At 44.0% G+C, this 21,553-nt stretch overlaps 3 protein-coding genes and 2 non-coding genes across 6 annotated transcripts; 3 read left to right on the top strand and 2 right to left on the bottom strand.

Annotated features, from left to right (window-relative positions):
- Positions 1-744: 744 nt before the first annotated feature.
- Positions 745-5,277, bottom strand: LOC121305522 (neurofilament medium polypeptide-like). Of its 2 annotated transcripts, none has more exons than XM_041237171.1 (3): positions 4,653-5,277; positions 4,220-4,273; positions 745-2,984 (listed from the first exon to the last, which is right to left on the bottom strand). In XM_041237171.1, the coding sequence occupies exon 3, from the start codon at positions 1,854-1,856 to the stop codon at positions 1,026-1,028; it is 831 nt and encodes a 276-aa protein (XP_041093105.1). In that variant the 5' UTR covers positions 1,857-2,984; positions 4,220-4,273; positions 4,653-5,277; the 3' UTR covers positions 745-1,025. The 2 variants fall into 2 exon arrangements, with proteins under 2 accessions (XP_041093105.1, XP_041093104.1); XM_041237170.1 differs by having other exon boundaries at positions 1,789-2,984.
- A 1,583-nt stretch (positions 5,278-6,860) lies between these two features.
- On the top strand, positions 6,861-12,000 carry LOC121305523 (60S ribosomal protein L10-like). The gene is made up of 6 exons (XM_041237172.1): positions 6,861-6,995; positions 9,093-9,151; positions 9,812-9,919; positions 10,885-11,023; positions 11,274-11,436; positions 11,784-12,000. The coding sequence occupies exons 1-6, from the start codon at positions 6,973-6,975 to the stop codon at positions 11,937-11,939; spliced, it is 648 nt and encodes a 215-aa protein (XP_041093106.1). The 5' UTR covers positions 6,861-6,972; the 3' UTR covers positions 11,940-12,000.
- Positions 11,041-11,137, top strand: LOC121305550. Its single transcript, XR_005948099.1, has one exon. It is a non-coding gene; the product is annotated as a small nucleolar RNA SNORA70 (small nucleolar RNA).
- A 2,009-nt stretch (positions 12,001-14,009) lies between the features above and the next one.
- trnaf-gaa lies at positions 14,010-14,082 on the bottom strand. Its single transcript has one exon. It is a non-coding gene; the product is annotated as a tRNA-Phe (tRNA).
- Positions 14,083-14,654: 572 nt separating this feature from the next.
- On the top strand, positions 14,655-20,426 carry imp4 (IMP U3 small nucleolar ribonucleoprotein 4). The gene is made up of 9 exons (XM_041237212.1): positions 14,655-14,934; positions 15,658-15,766; positions 15,970-16,053; positions 16,454-16,563; positions 17,040-17,172; positions 17,736-17,890; positions 18,003-18,097; positions 18,598-18,671; positions 19,993-20,426. Exons 1-9 carry the CDS (start codon positions 14,932-14,934, stop codon positions 20,103-20,105), a joined length of 876 nt encoding a protein of 291 aa, XP_041093146.1. The 5' UTR covers positions 14,655-14,931; the 3' UTR covers positions 20,106-20,426.
- The last annotated feature ends 1,127 nt before the right edge of the window (positions 20,427-21,553 follow it).

Below are 21,553 nucleotides of genomic sequence, written 5' to 3'. Positions count from 1 at the left end.
GGACAGGAGTTTGTTCCCACTCAACATCTTTCATGATCGGAACTCCACATCCAAATGAAACTTGGGAATAAACGCACGCATTTTGATAATATAATGACTGTCCTGTCCAGCATAACTTTTAGTAGATATCAGAGGGTAGTTGTTTTTACAATGCTTCCCTATACTTTACTAGACCTCTTTGTGCTTTACAATGCTTCCCTATGCTTTACCAGACCTCTCTGTGCTTTACAATGCTTCCCTATGCTTTCCCACACCTCTCTGTGCTTTACAATGCTTCCCTATGCTTTACCAGACCTCTCTGTGCTTTACAATGCTTCCCTATGCTTTCCCACACCTCTCTATGCTTTACAATGCTTCCCTATGCTTTACCAGACCTCTCTGTGCTTTACAATGCTTCCCTATGCTTTACCAGACCTCTCTGTGCTTTACAATGCTTCGCTATATTTTACCAGACCTCTCTGTGCTGTACAATGCTTGCCCATGCTTTGCCATACTGTCACTGTGCTTTGGTAAGCATTGTAAAGCACAGAGAGGTCTGGGTTCAGCCTGTTCTGACCAAGGTAAACTATGGTAAATGCTACTATATAACCACACGAAAATCCTGGGAAATTGCTCAGCACATTTACATTCACATATATATATATATATATATATATATATATATATATATATATATATATATATATATATATATATATATATATATATATATTATATTAGGGACTCAGGAATCCCTGAGTCCTTAAAACGAACACACACACACACACACACACACGTCAGCTAGTAGATAGTCTCACATACATCGACTATGTTATGCAAAATATATTTCCTCATTTCAATGCATGGGAAGAATGCCCTTTGAAAACAAGACTGATGGATTCGGATTTCCACTTCCTGACACTAATGATCTTGGTCGTCAACCCCCAGTCCACCTCAAATGCAGCCTTCAGTGGGTATTACGAACTCCTTAGATCGTTTATTTATTAAGACGTCAGTTTTGTTGTAGACGTGAATGCATCTGTATCTCAATTCACAGTTCGGTGCTTACCTCGTTTCTGGCTCCACATCCCTGCGTTCTCCTGACTTGTCAGCATTTCATCGTACAACTGGTAAGATTCCACAATTCCTGATCCTTCTAGATCTTCCTTCTTCTGACCGCTGTTGCCCTCACCACCTGTGACCCTCATAATGTCTTCTTGTAGCCCCAAAGGTCCTGCCGGCCCACGGACGAACACCGTGGGACAGTGGGGATCTTCTGTGAAGTTCTCCAGAACTCCACCCTCGGACTCTGTCGGAACTGAATCCTCATCGTCCGAGTTCTCCACGTCCTCAATCTCAATCTCCTGCTCGTCTCCTCCTTGTTCCTCAGCTGTTGTCAGCTCCAGGCTCTCAGACTCAGGACTTTCGGTTTCTTCATCACTGCAGCTAATGACTTGGATCTCCACTTTTAGACAGTCCGGTTTCTTCTCTTCCTTAGTTAGGCATTCAGTGTACTTCTCCGGTATCGCTTGAGACTCATTGTAGGGAAGATCTTTTGATACTTCCTTCATTGAAAACTCCACTCCTTTCAATGGCAGTTCATCGGCCGAGAGGTTCAACTCTTTGGTCGTTGATTCATCTGTACACAACTCTTCACTTCCGTGCAGCTCTGGCTCTCCATCTGCTCCGTCAAACCGGCCTGGTGGTGGACTTTCATTTCCCAGGTTTCTACTCTCTGATTCCCTTATAGAAAGCTCCATTCCGGTTTTATCCCACTTTGACAAAGTCTCTGCATTAAAGCTCTCTTCTTCTTCTTCTTCTTCTTCTTCTTCTTCTTCTTCTTCTTCTTCTTCTTCTTCTTCTTGTCTGTGCTGCATTCCTTCTTGGTACGGCTCTTCAAGGACTTCCTCAGATGTCACTATCAGATCCTCTTCTTTTAGGTGGGCTTCCAAAATGTGTTGCCAGTCTACATGCTCCTCAACATCCAAATCATTCTCTTCTTCTTCTTCTTCTTCTTCTTCTTCTTCTTTCTTCTTCTTCTTCTTCTTCTTCTACTTGATCTATCCCATCTAGGTCTTTCAAAGAGTCTGGTTCAAGATCTTCAGGTATGACCTTCAGGCTGTCATCGTCTAGGTGGTAATTCACTAAGTCCTCTGTTCCCGACCCCCCCCAGTTGGCAAAAAGCCGCTGTGCCACTTCTTGGTGAGTTTCTTCCAGGTCTTCCTCAGATCTGACCTGCAAGCCTTCTCCCTCTTCTAGGTGCACATCCAAAACGTGACCAACTAGATCTTCATCTTCAACACCCATGTCCTCGTCAGTATCGGGACCACCACTTTCATATTGGACAACATTCAGTACCTCCCCTTCTTCTTTACTGCTCGGTAAATTAACATCCCAACCTCCTTCCGTCCTTGAAAACTGGTCCTTGGAGATTCTTTCCCACGTTTCCTCATCCAGACACACACCTTGGTCTTCATCTGAGCTCTCTCCCTGTCCATCTTCTCTTCTTAATGCTTCTAAAGCACTTTCAAAATGACCTCGACCTTTCTTGTCATTTCCACTAACTTCTAAGTCCTCCTCCTCCCCTGATAAACTTCCTGCACCCTGTACTGCTCCTAAATCTTCCTCAGCTTGTTCCTTATAATCTTCCCCTAGCCCCCCTTCTTCTGAAACAACAACTGGAGCATGGCTATTCTTCTCCAGATGATCCTCAACATAATCTTCTTCCGGGAGACCCGGACTTGCATCTTCCCTTCGGAAGTCTTCCTCTCCTCCACTTTCTCCTTCAGCTTCTGTGATTTCTTTATCCCTGAACAGCTCAGTCTCCTGTCGATTAGCGCCGGCTGGATCTCCCGTCTCGTCTTGCGTTTGCCCCTCGGCTCCTGCAGGACCTGCATCGTTTTCAGTCTCCTTCACTTGATCCATAAACGATGGACGGCTTTGGAAATCATATTCCTCATCCAGGCTTGATCTGTCATACACATCATCTGTGTTCAGAAATGCATCTGAAACAAGAGTAAGGTAAAATAACTTTTCACTGTTAGATTGGTCGTAAACACACACACACACACACACACACACACACACACACACACACACACACACACACACATATATTCTTCTGAAACATTCTAAACAATCTGTTTTCTTGTAAAAATAAGTAAAACAAAGGTGGCTTTGTTGAACCTTCAAACGAAGCCCTGGTTTTAATACCAGTCTCCAGTCCTCCTAAAGCCTGTTTGTTCCTAGAGGCAGCATCTTAGAACAACGTTTCATTGTCTCGTCGCACCACAGAAAGAAAACAGTAATCGCAGTCTGTGGGAGGAGAAAATTGCAAGTCTTTTCTTCAATGTCACTCTCTCCTGCAGGTGTACTAGTTTGCCTGCTAGTGCAGATCATGAGCGATTTAACCTGCTTTACAAACTGGTTTTGTACAATTGCCAATTTCCTTTTTGAGTTTTTTCCTTTCAGGTTTGTTGAATCAAAGCAACAGTCACTGCAAGGATGTGATAATTAGAAAGGCTGGAAACACTGCAAAGCATCTCGTTACATCAAGGATATCGGCTACAGACAACACACAAGGTAATCTCCTTCAGTAATCCCCAGAGCATGACTGGGATAATAAATACTATATGATTTGTTTGCTGGCAAAAGCCTGTGCATCATTTACAAAGCCTACATTTCACTAATATTGGGTTTCTGACCTATTATTTGCATTCTCTGTGGGGCTTCTACCCAGGTTTGCTAACGCACAGTTGCAGAGGGCTCAGAAATTATAGCTGTACATTTTTAGACCACCCTACTTCAGAAGATAATGCTTTAAAATAATTGCCGAGAATACGTAACGGATCCCTGCTGAATATTATTATTATTATCATTATTTAGCGGATGCTTTTATCCAAAGCGACTCGCAGAGACTAGGAGGGTGAACTCTGCATCTTCAACAGCTGCTGCTGCAGAGTCCCTTCCAATAGGAGCTCGTGTGTTTTATCCAAAGGACGGAGCACAAGGAGGTGAAGTGACATGCTCAGGGTCACACACACACGCACGCACGCACGCACACACACAAACAGACTTATGACCCCCCCCCCCCCCCCCACACACACCTTTTAATTACTACCCCCTCCTTCGATCCTAAGAGAAAGGCCCGCTCAGATCACTAATCTTCCTTCCTCTGCTGTGTAGCCACTATATTAATTATTTTATGGGTATCGCAACTAAATGAAAGAATAATAATTACCAGTAGTAAATGCTTCATTCAGAAAGTCGTCAAAGTTTTGATCCATTCTCAAACCTATGGGATTAATGAAAGAATTGATTATTGAATTATTTATTACTAGAATCCTGTGAATCGTGAACTTTTATAAATTAAAAGTCAGACATGTACGAATGTCGTCTTTATGTAAGCTGCACACAAGCTTCTGTGTCGAGAATGCAGCTCTTTCATGCGCAACTGGATCACTTTCTTTCTTAGTAACTTGTAACTGTAATCTGATTACATTGTTCACACCCCCTTGCCAGAAAATGATGTCAGCAGATTGAAAGACATCAAAGCAAACAGAAAAAAACCTAAAAACATTATTATTATTATTATCATTTTTTTTTTTTTTTTTTTTTACAAGCAGTTCTGTCAGCGGTAAGGAATTGTTCTTAATATCAAGCAGATTCCACACCTGTTTTGACAGCTGTTCAAGATGGCGTTCCGAAGAGCACAACAAAGAAAAATGTCTGGAAACAGGAACAGGAAATCCAAAAACAGGAACCCTTTAAGAGGAACTATTAAGAAGACAGGTCTTTCTCAAACCAACGGCAAAGTTCGCGAGAACGTCTTCTTCTGCAGAAGTTAATGTTAATTTCTTAGATGAAAGTTGCAGCTTCCTTCCACCTGTTGCTAAGGCAGTGTTGTCATTTATTCTGTGGTCAGTGCTCGTTTCCCCTCTCTTGTCTATACCGCGGCGGTCATGTGACGCAGGACGCGATTGTGCTGTTTTGGAAGTGCAACACAGCAAAGGGAAATTGCTGCGTGGATAGGGGAAGGTAGAGAGAGGCACAGGCAGCCCCCCCCCCCCCCCCCCCACTCTTCTTTGCTCCTCCGTTAGAAGATGCAGTCCTCAACTTATAAGGAACTTGATGATGAACCTCCACGACAAATGTTTTTTGCCAAAATCACCCAGAATCTTAGGATTGAAAGATAATTAAAATATTTGTATTTAACATTGTGCAATCAGGTGATATCGCCAAAAGTCTCCATAACAGGGGTCACAAGTGGAGATTAGACAAAGGGGCATTCAGAACAGAAAATAGGAGGCACTTTTTTACACAGAGAATTGTGAGGGTCTGGAATCAACTCCCCAGTAATGTTGTTGAAGCCGACACCCTGGGATCCTTCAAGAAGTTGTTTGATGAGATTCTGGGATCAATAAGCTACTGACAACCAAACGAGCAAGATGGGCCGAATGGCCTCCTCTCGCTTGTAAACTTTACACGTTCCTCAACTAAACAGCTCGAAGTATTCAAAAGAGTCACATCTTATAACGCACGTACAAATTTTCATCTTAAAACACTATATCAGGTACAACACTATAGGCTAAGGGATGTGTTCAGTTTCTACACCTTTTTTCAGGTTTGCACTTCCTGTGTCTTCTGGGTCATGTTAGTGGCTGAAAGCCTGTCAGTCAACAGGTGGGAAGCAGCTGATTGGCTAATGACAGGAAAAGCCTTTGGAAGAGGGGGTGGGGGTGGGGAATCCAGGTGTGCGACCCTAACTGAAAACAGGGCTTGCAAACAGAGATTTCTTTATCCAAGCACAGCACCAGGTGCCCTGTTTACTGTAACAGCTTTTTCTTTCAAAACTGCACATCTTTCTTTGCAGCTTCCGGGAGAGGAAATGTGGGCTGCTGTAGTTCTGCTGTTTGAAAAGCCACAATGTCTAGCAACGATGGCTGCAGCCGTGCTCAGTATAATCATATTGGAACAGCTATTGTTATTAATAGAATCTGTCATTCTAATACAAGCGGTGGTATTCAAAGGGTTGGGGGAGGGTGGGGGGGTTGCACAAAAAGTATTTCTCCTCGAAGGATCGCAGTGTCTCCACATCACCCGATCAAAGCACTGAACCGTGCCGTTGCTGTTTGAGATAGCTTTTAGTGAAACAGCCCCACCTGGTGGTAGCTGAAACGAATCGCAGGGAAAGCAATTTACAAAAATAAATAAATAATCACTCCTGCCGTATTATCCAGCAGCTGAATCAAACCCTGGGTTAACAACATCGCTCACAGATTAACAAAGTGGGGTTTTCCACCCTGCTTTTCCGCTCTCCTTTAGTGGAGACAAGCTGCGGTGCAATGGGAGTCTCGTTGCAATGCAATTTCAGCACAGCCTAACTGCTGTCGAGTCTAGCAACATGAAACTGAGGCAAGACATTTTAAAATGAAATATAGATAGATATATGTGGCGTGGTTGCCATGACAGTCAAAGCCTATAAGTACCCCCCACTGTTTGTTTTCAAACACACTTTAGTTTGCGAGATGCTGTAAATACCCCCCCCCCCAAAAAAAAAAAAATATTGCAAACCTAAGCATGCAGAAAATTAACAATCTGACTCCCTTCTGGCTGACCGACCGTACCCTAGAGACTACAATTCCCAGCTCCCCCCTGGACCGGAAAGAAAAGTAAAAAAAAAAAATAAATAAATAAACTAGATATTTTCAAGTATCAGCAGTAGAAACGGATTTTAAACTCTTTAAAAATAATAACAGTAAAAATAATTACAAAAAAAAACAGCGTACGAATCTTTTTCTAAAAAAAGAAAAGAGTGACGCGGCGACGTCGCTCCTCCTTTCTTTTCCGCCATTAGGTGAGTTGGGACGGAAGCTCCCCCTTTCTCTCTCTCTTGCCCAAATCGCGAATAAAAATCGCATTTTAAGAGTCTGTAGACAGTTATAATCCGCCTTATTAAAGCCTCGTCTTTGTGTTTCGTTGCAGATTGCAGCTATGGGCCGGCGACCTGCTCGTTGGTGAGTGAAAATGCCCGGCGCTTTGAGTTTAATTTATTTTTGAAAGGGAAAATGCGTTTGCAAATGGCTGATCGCGCTGCCATGTGCATCTGATTCAAATATATATGATATCTGAATCGTTTAACTTCTATATATTCGATTGCAGCACTGCCACGACGGGGTTTTGCGTTGCTTAGGAACCGGTATTTAATGCACTTTAGAAGGGAAGGGGAGGGGGGGTCGCTATAAAAGGTTAATTTTGAGGGCTGTGTTCCAGTCTAGTTTAGCTGCTTTGCAGATTTATTTCACTGTGTTATCCTCGGATTTTCCATGCCTTTGCGTGGCAGGTGATTAAAGCCGAGGTGAACGAAATGAATCCGTGCAAGCTGGCTTGAGATGCATGTTGCGTTAAACGTGGAAGATAGTCGGCGAGAGGTGTTTCAAGGCTTGTGAAATAAAGGGTGTTCAGAGCAAAGAAATGCGTACGAAACAAGTTCGTTTGAAACGCGGGTTCTCGGCCGGTTGCTGACCTCGGTTGTGTGCGTCTCCTTCCAGACCGCGCACACTGCCAAGAACCAAGCTAATTACTTCTGAAAAATAAAGTGTGTTTTTGTAATTTGATGCTTTGTGTTTAGGATTGTGCTGTAAACAGTACGTTATCATAACGATGTAGTTAAATATAATTCAAATGAAAGGTCTGTATACCAGTTAAATATCCTATATTAATAATATTAGACTTCACTGAGGGGAGCTCTGAACCCCAGGACTGGGTGCAGCAGCAGCAGCAGGGCTAGTGTGAGTTTCTAACCCTGCTCAAACTCCTGGCTCCTGATCATTGCAATATTAATAATACTAGACTTCATTGAGGGGAGCTCTGAACCCCAGGACTGGGTGCAGCAGCAGCAGGGCTAGTGTGAGTTTCTAACCCTGCTCAAACTCCTGCCTCCTGATCATTGCAATATTAATAATACTAGACTTCATTGAGGGGAGCTCTGAACCCCAGGACTGGGAGCAGCAGCAGCAGGGCTAGTGTGAGTTTCTAACCCTGCTCAAACTCCTGGCTCCTGATCATTGCAATATTAATAATACTAGACTTCATTGAGGGGAGCTCTGAACCCCAGGACTGGGTGCAGCAGCAGCAGCAGGGCTAGTGTGAGTTTCTAACCCTGCTCAAACTCCTGCCTCCTGATCATTGCAATATTAATAATACTAGACTTCATTGAGGGGAGCTCTGAACCCCAGGACTGGGGCAGCAGCAGCAGCAGGGCTAGTGTGAGTTTCTAACCCTGCTCAAACTCCTGCCTCCTGATCATTGCAATATTAATAATACTAGACTTCATTGAGGGGAGCTCTGAACCCCAGGACTGGGTGCAGCAGCAGCAGGGCTAGTGTGAGTTTCTAACCCTGCTCAAACTCCTGCCTCCTGATCATTGCAATATTAATAATACTAGACTTCATTGAGGGGAGCTCTGAACCCCAGGACTGGGTGCAGCAGCAGCAGCAGGGCTAGTGTGAGTTTGTAACCCTGCTCAAACTCCTGGCTCCTGATCATTGCAATATTAATAATAATAGACTTCATTGAGGGGAGCTCTGAACCCCAGGACTGGGAGCAGCAGCAGCAGCAGGGCTAGTGTGAGTTTCTAACCCTGCTCAAACTCCTGCCTCCTGATCATTGCAATATTAATAATACTAGACTTCATTGAGGGGAGCTCTGAACCCCAGGACTGGGTGCAGCAGCAGCAGGGCTAGTGTGAGTTTCTAACCCTGCTCAAACTCCTGCCTCCTGATCATTGCAATATTAATAATACTAGACTTCATTGAGGGGAGCTCTGAACCCCAGGACTGGGTGCAGCAGCAGCAGCAGGGCTAGTGTGAGTTTCTAACCCTGCTCAAACTCCTGCCTCCTGATCATTGCAATATTGTGTTTTTTTTTTTTTTTTTAAGAGAAATTAATTGGGTTCCTAATCAGTTAATGTCTTGTACCGCTTCAAACTGCTTCCTATGTGAGTTGAAAGTAGTTTCAGATGGGGAAGATCTCGCATTATCAAATGTCACAACGCCTGATCAAGCTTAGTTGATGCCTTTTCCTTGTTTTAAAATGATTTATTTATTTTCCAGTTACAGATACTGTAAAAACAAGCCCTACCCGAAATCTCGGTTCTGTAGGGGCGTGCCTGGTAAGTAGTTATTTACCTTCTCATCTTAATAATTGCAGACAAATCTCTCTTTTCTCATTCATTTACACCTGGTTCGCTCTAATCTTGACGAACCCAGACAACGTGGTTCAAAGCTTGCACATTAGAATTGGTTTTTAAGAAGAGTGGTCACTGTTATTTTTAACCTGCTGTATTGTTCCAGGACCGGGTTTCACGGCGCTGTGTGGCAGACTTTTTTTCAGAGCTTTTTAATCTGGATCAAAGTGATTTTGTGATCGAGATTGCTTTTTATCTGGGATCGTTTTTGATCGGAACACGTCACGGCTGGATTACTTTTATCCAGATTGCAAGTAATTAAGACTACAAAAGACTTAATTTTTAAAAGGAATCTCGATCTACAAAATCCGAATCGCTGTTTTATCCAGATTATTATTATTTTTTTTTACCTTTTTTTGAAAAACAGCCCCTTGGAGTGACTCGGGAGTTTGGTGCAGCAAAATTGCCTCAAACTTGGTCTCCTGGAACCAGGTTTCAAGCCACTGTTCCTGAAAAATAGACTAGGAAGAGTTATTTATCTGTCCCATATGAGGTTGCCATGCGTGAAAGGGTTAAGTCCGATGCGGTTGCTTGCAAGCTTACTGACCCAGGGCTCCCACCTCGCCCTTGCCTGTGTTTTTCTAGACCCCAAGATCCGGATCTTCGACCTGGGCAGGAAGAAAGCCAAGGTGGACGAGTTCCCCTTGTGTGGTCACATGGTGTCCGACGAGTGTGAGCAGCTGTCCTCTGAGGGTAAGACGATTTTGGGGGGTGCTGCAAAACCAGTCCCTCGACGCTGCATTGAGACATTTTCATAGCATGTTTTTATAGGGTCAATTTGAACCTTCCTATTATGTCAGATTTGAGGTACCTCTTATGTTTTGGGTCATATTGACCGGATGCAATTTCAAACTAATTTAAAAACAGCTTTAAGTGTTTTTATTTGTAAAGCTTTTCTGCTGTTTTAGTCCAGGAGCTGTGATCTAACTTTGACTGCCAGCCTGCGAGCTTCTCATTCTGGAGTGTCTTTACCAGTGAGATGCTGTTGCAATACTGACAGAGAAAATGAGGCTCTGCCTTGTAGATTATATATTGTTTATAAATATCTCCAGACAGGAGCAGCCATTTCCAGAGATAATAATACAAATATAATAATAATAATAATAATAATAATAATAATAATAATAATAATAATAATAATAATAATAACACATTGAAGAAGTTTTGTTTTATTCCTGCACACAAATCTACATAGATAAACGCCAGGGGGTCACAGTGACCCGAAACATCTCATTTGTACACATGACCTGTTCTTAAAAAAAAATAAAATAAACATCTCAAAGGTTCTGTTTTCTGCGTATAAGTTAATGATCCCCAAACTAAGGAAAAGTCATAAAATATTATACAGAAAATGAAAAGAAAAACAGCATTTAAGCTGATTGGAAACGAGAACCGAAACCTAACAGGAGGGTTGAATTAAGGGTAGGGTTAGAAGATCCCATTGCATAGCACTTTGACAAAGTCCTGGTTTTACTGCGAGTTTAATAAAACTCACCAGAGCTTGTTCTCTGTACACGCAGTGGCCAATGAAGCTCGGTAGAACCTGGCCTGGGTGTTCATTAGGAGTCTTGTTGACGCAGCCCTGTTCTAGAGTGCCCGTCCGAGGTGTGTGTCGTCAGAACCCCCCCCCCCAGTATATCTGAACTCTGTTTCTTTAGCTCTGGAAGCAGCCCGTATCTGCGCTAATAAGTACATGGTGAAGACCTGCGGGAAGGACGGGTTCCACATCAGAGTCCGGCTGCATCCTTTCCACGTCATCCGCATCAACAAAATGCTGTCCTGTGCTGGAGCTGATAGGTGAGGACCCAGCGCTTTAACAGGTTGTTATGGCTGCAGGCAGCAACACCTCTCTGGCCGTGTCTGCTCCCAGCTGTGCCGTGCCGGCCGCTGTAAGGGACCATTGAGACATTTGTACAAAAATAAAATAATTAAGCAGTTAAACCAGGGTCGTTTTCAAATGCGTTGCGATGAACTGCAGAGCAGTGCCTTGCAGTAAAAACTGTCCTGCTGTGTGCACCGATTTGCCAAGTGTCTCCCCCCCCCGCAGGCTCCAGACGGGAATGCGCGGTGCGTTCGGAAAGCCCCTGGGCACCGTGGCCAGAGTCCGCATCGGTCAGGTGATCATGTCTGTCCGCACCAAGGCTCAGAACAAGGAGCACATCATCGAGGCGCTCCGGCGCGCCAAGTTCAAGTTCCCCGGGCGCCAGAAGGTGGGTGTGCCCAGCACAAACACGCACACGACCCAGCCAAGGCTGCGAACGTCCAAGCCACCTTTTTGTAGAAACAGAAGCCAGAACCTGTAGCTCTGCAGGACTCTGCTTGGAAGCCTCACGTGTAACATGTTGTCGTTTTAAACTGATACCAGATCAAGTGGCTTGTTTGTAGTTCTCTGACCTGGTTCTTTTGAAGTGTTTTGTAGCTGGTGTGAATACATTTGAAGTGTTGGGACGTGACAGTAGCTCATCGGGGATATCGTGATATTTAGTGTATCCTTTAATTCTGAATTGGCAGGTTTTTTTTTTTTCCCAGTGGTTCTTAATCGCCTCGTTCTCCTCAGATCCACATCTCCAAGAAGTACGGCTTCACCAAGTTCAACACGGACGAGTTTGACGAGATGATGAGGGAGAAGCGTCTCGTCTCGGACGGCTGTGGGGTGAAGTACATCCCCAACCACGGCCCCCTGTCCAGGTGGCGCGCGCTCCACGCCGCGTAAATGCTGCAGGGAGCCGCGCGCGCGGTTCAGCCAGCCGACCCAATAAAAAACAGTTGTGCAACACCTGTGTTCCTTGCGTTACTTTTGCAGTTCCGTTTTGTAGTGTCCAGAACAGGCATGAGATCTTTCTGGGAACAGTCTTAATAGCTTCTTGTTCTTCCACTCGGTACTAAACGATCGTACCTTTGTTGTGAACTAGCCTGGGGGTCCTTTGTTTTTTGGATAAATCAACAGATTTATTTACAACAGACTTCATTAACCAAAAAAAAAAATATGTTTCGCACCCCACGTGCTGATCGAAGTGGGGGTACAGGCCAGCGAAGGCGTACTTCTCGCTCGGGGTTGTGTCTCCGGCCATCGCGCGGCTCGCGTCGGCCAGCGAGGTGGGAACCAAACTCCCCGGGGGTCTGCAAAGAGCGGGACGCGCCAGTCAACACATACACCCAGACCCCTGCAAAACACAGTCTTTAATGAAACGATTACATAATTCCACACCTGTACCTGTGTGTGTCTGTCTGTCTGTCTGTCTCTGCGTGTTAGTCTCATAGGAGCTTCTCATTCTGGAGTGTCTTTACCAATGAGATGCTGTTGCAATACTGACAGAGAAAATTAGGCTCTGCGTTGTATATATATATATATGATGTTTTTAAATATCTCCAGACAGGAGCAGCCATTTCCAGAGATAATAAAACACATGACCTGTTCTAAAAAAATAAAAATAAACATCCCAAAGGTTCTGTTTTCTGCGTATATGTTCATGACCCCCCCCCCCCCAAACTATGGAAAAGTTATAAAATATTATACAGAAAATGAAAAGAAAAACAGCATTTAAGCAGATTGGAAATGAGAGTCTGGTCAAATAGACCCTGAAACCTGATAGGAGGGTTGAGTTCATAACAGAAGAAGGATGCCAAGTTGTGCGCCAAAGGATGTTTTGTAATCCTTTGGCGCATAACTGGCATCCTTCAGCCTGTTATTTTAAATGTGCTCTATTTTACAAAGAAAAAGAAAAAAAACTACAACGACAGTCAACAACAGTTTTCTCTGGAAGCTGCGTGTGACGTCAGGCAGCCAGGAGCAGCAAGAACGCAAACGCAGCTGGACGCAGCCACAGCAAAAAATAACCAAAAAAAATGATGTCTCAAATCGTGGCCTAAACACGAAAACAGAGTCCGTTTGAAACGGGAATCGATGCAAAGAAATTATCCTTGACGGGCCTTCACTAAGACGAACTATAATGTGCTATAAAGTGCTATAGTACAGCGCCACCTATCGACCGTGTTTCTTCAGCAATAAAAGACTATAGCCTATATACAGCAGCATTAAAACAACTGTGTTTGTGTGTGTGTGTGTGTATATATATATCAATACGATCCTATTAACTATGATATTATACACGTGTTATCAGCTGTCAGTAGCAGGGAGAGGCTCGACTGTCTGTTTCCAATAGAAGATAAAGATTTAATCCCTATTGGTTTCTTTTGATGGTACAAAAATGAATGAACAAAAGAAAAGCACATTGTAGATTAAACCTCCTTAGGGTGTGTGCTGCATCGTCCCTGGCCCTCGCTGGTCGTGCTTGATAAATATAACGTGTGTTTTTTGTAATATTACCTGGCGCAAGGTAGACTCACCCCCACCCTGCCATGCCAGCACCAGGTCCACTGCAAAGAGCCAAGCGTACGCGACACCCAATCAGAGAGAGCGCCTCGGAGAGCGCAGGCCAATCAGACAGCGAGGACCGCACACTGCAGCCAATGATCGAGCAGGAGAGGGAGAGGGCGCGCAGGCCAATCAGACAGCGAGGACCGCACACTGCAGCCAATGATCGAGCAGGAGAGGGAGAGGGCGCGCAGGCCAATCAGACAGCGAGGACCGCACACTGCAGCCAATGATCGAGCAGGAGAGAAACCATGAATCAGATCTCAAAGGGAGCGAATTAGGAAAAGATATTTAAAAAAATATATATATATATATATATATATATATATATATATATATATATATATTGAATAAAATGTTATCATTACGCATTATAAATTTTATTATTAATGGATAGGAAAAAAAGTTTGCCGAAACCCGGGATCGAACCAGGGACCTTTAGATCTTCAGTCTAACGCTCTCCCAACTGAGCTATTTCGGCTGATGGTCAAGCTACACCTGTATTGCTACGGACCTCGCCGAAGGCTAATCTGAATTTTTTTGCAATCCTATATAATTCTCAATCGTAAGCAGACCGGGCTGTATCTTCTGTGTGTTAATATGCAGAATAGACACCCACGCTGAAGGGCAGCCCGCAAGTTTAGAAACGCACTATGCATGCAATTCCTTTCCAAAACGCTAGGGCACTTCTTGCATGCAAGGGTAACACCAGCGTGGCTTGCAGTGTGATCTAGGACAGGGGGGTCCCTCCTGGGGGTGTCCCTCCTGGGTTTTTGCTGTAACCATACCCCTAAATTAGTTAATTGGACCAATTAAGCTTCTAAAAAAGGTACAATAAAATTATTCAGGGTTGCACTTGGAATAAAAACCTGCAGGGACACCGGTCCTCCAGGACAGAGTTGTGCATCACTGATCTAGGATTTAGGATTCCTGTTTTTCCACCCAGGCGGCTCCCGGTATGGGAATGCGCGATGTTATCATCATTATTATTATTATTATTATTATTATTTTAAAGCATATTTATATCGCTATCACATGATAACCTATTTAATGAAACTCGTTGTGTTTCCAAAGGAACAATCTGTTTTACACGAAATGCATTTACTTGGGCTGCAACGTAAATCTGCTAATCTCTGTTGCATTTATTGTTAAAAAAAACACAAACAAAAAAAAAACGATATAATACAAACCGTATTGGACCGAATAGGGGGTGGGGGGGGCCGGCATGTACACCAGTTAAGCTGTTTCTGATTGGCTTACAGGGATCCGGAGACTGTCCAATTGAGAACAGGGTAGCTGGGAATCCAGACAGGGCAGCCCATGCTTGAAAATGGTGAGTATTTTTTTTGTGGGGAGTGATCGTGTTTTTAATTAATGTTGCTTTTCAGACTGATGTGTCTAATGGAACCGGTGAAACCCCGAGATAATTTAAGTAATTAATTAATTAATTTAGACCATGACCTCGATTTTAATGCTTGTTCCCAAGCGATAGAATCGGAGTATCTTAGATTAGTTTGACTGTGTGTTTGGTTGCCTGTGTAGCATCATACCACTACTGCTAAATATACATAGCTCTTATGGGTAATTTATTATTATAATAATAATAACAATCGAGAATACCAAGGAGGAGATCTGATTTTTTTTTTTTTTTTTTTTTTTGGGGGGGGGGGGGGGGGCGCTACGATGAGAGGCCTCTCGTTAAATTTCAGCTGGACTTCTGAATTGATCTCTAATAAGAGGTGACTTTTAACTCCACTGAAACACGTCCTGACACAATTTTTGTGTCCTTAAAAGCACAGGAATGTCCGGTTCAGGCATACGTTTATGCAAACTTGTGCACAAGAACACACAATTTAATAAAAAAAAAAATATATATATATATAACCACACATTCTCTAAACTTAGCCGATGCAATAGAGGCATTTCTCTTTTCTTCCGCCCTGAATTTCTGTATGAAGTCTTATACTGTGAAAAGGCTTGTGTTTTGGATTGAATGTTTTTTTTTCTTTTTTTGGGGGGGGTTTGCTGTGGGTCTGAACTCTGTGTCTCTGTGCAGTTGAGACGGGAAGCCAGGCTGAGGAGGGAGTATCTCTACAGGAAAGCTAGGGAGGACCAGGCGCACGCCATCGAAGACAAGAAGGAGAAACTCAAACGGGCGCTGGACGGTAGGTTGAATTAACTTTCGAATTTTAAAAGCAGTATTTTTCTAAAAAAAAAAAAGTAGGAGATTGGATGTTGGAGGCTGTGGTTTTGAATCGGCAGCCCTGGCGATAAGGGGGAGGGTGCCCTGCCCTGCCCTGCCCTGCCCTGCCGCTGTCAGGCTCCTGCATTGACATGTGTGTGTGTTTCCTTGTCTCCTGTTTTTCAGAGAATCGCCTGATCCCTACCGAGATCCGACAGGAGGCGCTGCAGCTCCAAACCCTCCTCGAGTATGACGATGAGGGAGGCGAAGGTGAGAGGCGCCTTTTGCCCTGCTCCTGAGTTTCAAGCAAGCTTCAGTAGTTTTTTGCAATTCCAATTTTCTACGACAACGCGATCTGGTGACAAACGTGGAATCGACCAATTGCACGGTAGAGTTGCAAGTACGCCAACATGCCCAGGTTCAACTGCAATTACTAATTGAGCAACACAATTTGGTAAGCAGTGGAATCTGCCGTTTTTCACACACAGGGGTGCCTATTGTTTCTATATGACTGATTACAGACCGGGAATTGAAATTCTCACACCCTGAGGTTTGCAGGCAGATATGAAGGGGTTGTAATACATCTCTGCTCTGCTGTTTAAGTCTCACACTGTTCAAGGTATTGCAGTTTCACAGAAACTCTTCTCTCTCCTTCTCTGTCTGCATCCAGGGGTCAGTTCTCAAATGGACGATGAATACAGATGGGCGGGGGTGGAAGACCCCAAAATCATGGTCACCACGTCCCGGGACCCTAGCTCCAGACTCAAGATGTTTGCCAAGGTCAGTAGAGGGGAGGTGTTTTTGACCTCTTGTGCGCCAGTGATGAGAAGCTTGTTCCAGAGTCCCTTGCAGCAGTGTTTACAAGAAAGTCATTGCTTTACCTTTCCTGTAATTATAATTTGAGTTTTGCTTTTGATATATTTTATTCACATCAGTTAAATCAACGCGAGAATTGCTTTTGACTCGAACGATCGTCGGGAGAAAGAGGTTTTGTACTAAGGGTCGATGTGCGTCCAGATCACGCTCCCTCCTGCAACAAATGCTGGCGTGTTACGGGAAAAAAAACAGTGGGGAAGCGCGATCTGGATACACTGCAGTCCTCGGATTTTGTTTTTTCTCCTGGCGAACGCTCCCGAGCTACTGCGAAGTAAACGCTGCAGGAAGATCTGGAATGCTAATATAACGCCTACCTGAGTGCAACGCTTAGAAATGCAAAAAAAAATGTAATTTCTAACTTTTTTTTTTTTTTCTCCCAGGAGGTGAAGCTGATTTTCCCCAACTCCCAGCGCATGAACAGGGGGAACCACGAAGTGAAGTCCCTGGTCGTGGCCTGCAAGGCCAATGACGTGACTGACTTGGTGGTGGTCCATGAGCACAGGGGCAATCCCGGTAAGAGGCCAGGGGTACACGGCCAGAGCTTGAAACGGGAGTTACTGAGAGCATTCTCTGGGGATCTGTGGAGGCCTCTGCTAAAGGCTTCGTTAGTTTTTGCTTGCAGTCAATGTCACTCCTCGGGTGCTTTGCCTCTGAGCCGAGGGTCTGCTCTTCGGTTCTGGTTGCGTGTCGTTTTGATCTTTGCAGCCGAGGCAAGGTGAGCGTCTTTATAGAAGAACCAGCGCCATTGTGTGCCTGGCTGCTGCATTGCCAGCAAAACGCAAGGAAACTCGGATCACAGGTTTTAAATTGAGGGTCTGTGTTTGTGGTAACGTCGTTTTTGAGGTGTCCGGAATTATAACTCCTAGTAAAACCTAGATAGGTTCTGCTTTTGCCTTTTTATAAGGCATTAAATGGCTTTGCACAGTCGTATTTATATTTCTGCTAAAATGATGTTCCTTTTATTCTCTGGCATGTTTTAATGTTCAGTGCGGTTTTTCTTGTATTTAATATTGGTCAATGTTTTTATTCCCTCCATTGTGAAAGGCGCTGTATTAATAATGAGTATTCTTCTGTAGACGGGATGATTGTGTGTCACCTGCCCTTCGGCCCCACTGCGTACTTCACTCTGTGCAACGTGGTGATGCGCCACGACGTTCCGGAGATTGGGACCATGTCGGAGGCATACCCACATCTCATTCTGAACAACTTCACCTCCCGTCTGGGAAGGAGGGTGAGTACAAGGAGCGACCAGCCCCCAGAGGGTACGCTGCAGAACTGTCCCGTCGGGAGCGAGCGATTTCCGAGACGTTGACGTCTCTGCGTTCGTTCTGTTTTCCGCGCAGGTGTCGAGCATCTTGAAATACCTGTTTCCCGTGCCGAAAGAGGACAGCAGGAGAGTGATCACCTTCGCCAACCAGGAGGATTACATCTCGTTCAGGTGAGGGCAAAGCTGGGGGGGGGGGGGGGGAATCGAATTCCGAATCCCTTTCAATCGGTTCCAACACACGATCGATCAAAATTGCAGTTGGCAACATTCTGTTAAAATCAGATTCTTACAGTGGCTGCAGATTCCTTAAACCAAACTCTGTTTTGAGAGTCAATTAAATTTGTTTCAGATGAAAGCAGTTGAACAATCACAGCAGCTATTACTGCTCTATCCAGATTGCTTCGAAGGAATTGCTTTTTGGTGGAATTGACCTCGACCCAGGGGGTGATGAGATACGCGGTTAATGCAATGATTCCTCTGTGCTGTAAAATGCTCTAAAGACAGTTTGATCCGTTCCTGGTTTTACTGTGAGCTTGTTACCTGTACTCTGTGGCTAATCAAGCTAGTAGTAAAATCTGGAAAGGGTTGAAACTGCTTATTCAGTTGGAGTCTTATTTCTATCCCTGCATATACAGGCTTACCAAAGATCTCTCAATCTCTTTGCATTTCAGACATCACACATACAAGAAAACGGATCACAAGAACGTTGAACTGACAGAAGTGGGGCCCAGGTTTGAGATGAAATGTACGTAGAGTTGCCCCCCTTTTTTTTAATCCAGGGAATTGATTTCCACCTCTCTCGATATCAGATTTAGAAACCCTGCGCGCAAGCAGGTTGCTGTATCGCACTGAAGCGACATGTATACGCTAGCGCGATGCAGAATGCAGGACTCTGCAGCGTGCGTGATCGGTGCTTGGTGGCTTTGAGGTGGGAAGGCGATTTCGTTTTTGCACTGTCCCTTTTCAGTTTCAAAAGGGAGCCTTTTAGACCTCCACTTCCACGCCGACATGCACGATTAGGCACTAAAAAACACCTATACCCTACCCACCTATACCCTTTAGAATGAACTCGTTTTGCTTCAAAGTCAAATAAAACCTGTTGAATCGTGTTACGTTAACATACTGAAATGCACATCAGTGCTTTGTAGTCCGTGCCCCCCCCCCCCCCCCCCCCCCCATCATCTACTTAATGAAAAACTGACATAAAAAATGTGACATTTTCTAGCATGTAGTGCTGCAATTATGGCTTCCGGTACTTTTGCAATATTTTGTAGTTTGTAATTACATGATAAAAGATCTAAATGATGTTCATATAGCTTATTATTTTTTAAATAAATTGGGTCTCAATGCTAAAGTTATAGGTGATTTGGCCGGTAATGCTTCACTGTTTCTGCATTGTCATTCCCCGAATAGCTTGCCCAAGAAACGGTGTGCTTTGTAATGGTGCTTTTTGAACCCGGCACTGCCCTGTTCTGTTTGTGCGAGATAAAAGCATTGCTCGGGGAATCTGATTACTGCTGTGGACAGATGCAATTCGCTGATTTTAAGAGCCGAAGAACCACAAAATGAAACAAACAAAAAAATGCTAAACCCATTTCCTTTCACAGGTGTTTCATTAGTTATCCTGGTTGGTTTACTAATTTTGTGGGAGATTTACAATTGGGTTTGCTGGAATTTGTTTTAGGGTTAATAGTTATTGAGGAATGGTTACTCAACCCTGCATGTAATTAAACAGCAATTATAGGGCACTTAAAATTTAGACATTGGGCTATATCAAAAAAACTGAAATTATAGACAGGGTTGGAATAAACTTAAAAGCAATTTCTATTCGCTTATTCAATTCTCACAGTGGCAACATATTAAAGTCACTGTTTGTTAGTCAGTTAAATTGCCTTTCATTTTTTCTGTTTTAAACAAAAGGGGCGGGAGAAAGATGCAGGGATTTGTCTTGTGAGGAAAGAGCCTCTGGTGGGACAGGAGTAAGACTTTGCAGCTTGAGTAGTGCGACAGCTATAAAAAAAAATACTCCCGGTAGAGAATTAATGAAACCGACCCGTCTGTTCCAGTGTACATGATCAAGCTGGGCACTCTGGAGAACGAGAGCACCGCAGAGGTAGAGTGGCGTCTGCATCCCTACACTCACACTGCAAAGAAGAGGAAGCACTTGAGTGTGGACTGAGTGCAGAATCGTCTGACAGAACCAACACCAGGACCACACTGCGGCCCAGGGGAAATGACGCACAGCAGATATTTGTAAAAGGAGGCATGGTTATTTTTGTGTGTTTTAAATTTGAAAGTAACAGATTTCACTGTAGATGTGCAGTGGGATCTTTGCGTTCAGATACAGGGGAGTGTTGCCTGATATTGTGGGAGAATGTGTTTGGGGGGAGGGGGGAAATTCGAAGTGGATACGCTGTTGTATTTTGACGACTGTGTCCTGCTATGCAGAATAACGGTTGAATTTGTTTTTTGGGGATTTTTATAAAGCATTTGAGAAAGATGTGTCCCTTGTATCGCTCCTTATTTTTCTGTGCCGTCAAGCGTGCTCAATAACAGCACCCCCTCGCCCCCAAACCAAAGATTCTGGTTCTTTATCCCGTGCCAGTAGCTTTTAAAGGGGCCGGTTGTACTAACAAGATAAAAAAATAGATTGCGTTTTACTAAACATTTTAAAACTAATAATTAAGCAGTTACCATAATGAACATGTAACACACAACACGATATGTTCATAACAAAGTTCTTGTAAACAGTAACATAATTTAAACTTTGACTCTGTCTGTAGCTTGGTTTTGGTCAAGTTCATGCCAGTGTGAAGATTGAATTATTGTAATTATTGTAGGTAGTAATTCACTTATTTAAATCCCACAAACCAGCCAGCCTTTTTGTGGGTAGCAACACATGTAATGAACAATAAACAATCATTTTATTTGCGTCATCTGTGTCCTTTTCGGGCAGAGCTTCATGGTTGTCTGGTGCTGTCAGTTTCTCAGCCCACTGTAGTTCTCGTTCAACGAGGTGCAAACAGATGACTGATCCATCTATAGAAGCGTTTACTGAGGTGCCTTTTCTAAATTTGGTGTTTATTTTTTAGGAAAATAAAATGTAACCCTAATATTTAGGTGACTGACTGTTCTAACTTAGGCTACCATGTGTGCCAGAAAAGAGAAAGAAACTCGAAATTAACAAAATGGTGGTGTTGCCGTGGCGCGGGTCGCACTTCAACATCTGGTTGGCGGGCTCGAAGCAGGCGTTGGTGAGCTCGGACACGGACAGCTGCTCGTGGCACGCCTTCTCCGCGGAGATGACCAGGGACGTAGGTGACCAGGGTGGTGTGAGTGGTCAGGATGGAGTTGTAAGGCTCCACCACTGCTGTGGAAACCTGTCCAGGGAAGGGAATTTCAATTAGAGGCACTCTGACATTATTGTAAATTAGAAATAGAGCTTCGGGTTACTGTGAATGACTTGAAGAGCAGACGCCAGGGTGTTCAAGCTTTTGCATAAGATCATTTCACCTTTTGAACTGTGTGTTCACACTAGTGGAATGCTTGTTCAATTACAAACGTCCGAGAACGGCCTGTGAGAAACGGTAATGCCCCCGTGGTTTACCTGTGGAGCCGGGTAGACGG

Source organism: Polyodon spathula, chromosome 43 (assembly GCF_017654505.1).
Source record: "Polyodon spathula isolate WHYD16114869_AA chromosome 43, ASM1765450v1, whole genome shotgun sequence".
NCBI lineage: Eukaryota > Metazoa > Chordata > Actinopteri > Acipenseriformes > Polyodontidae > Polyodon > Polyodon spathula.
Note: the sequence above shows the minus strand (reverse complement) of the source record. Positions and strands in the feature narration are given on the sequence as shown.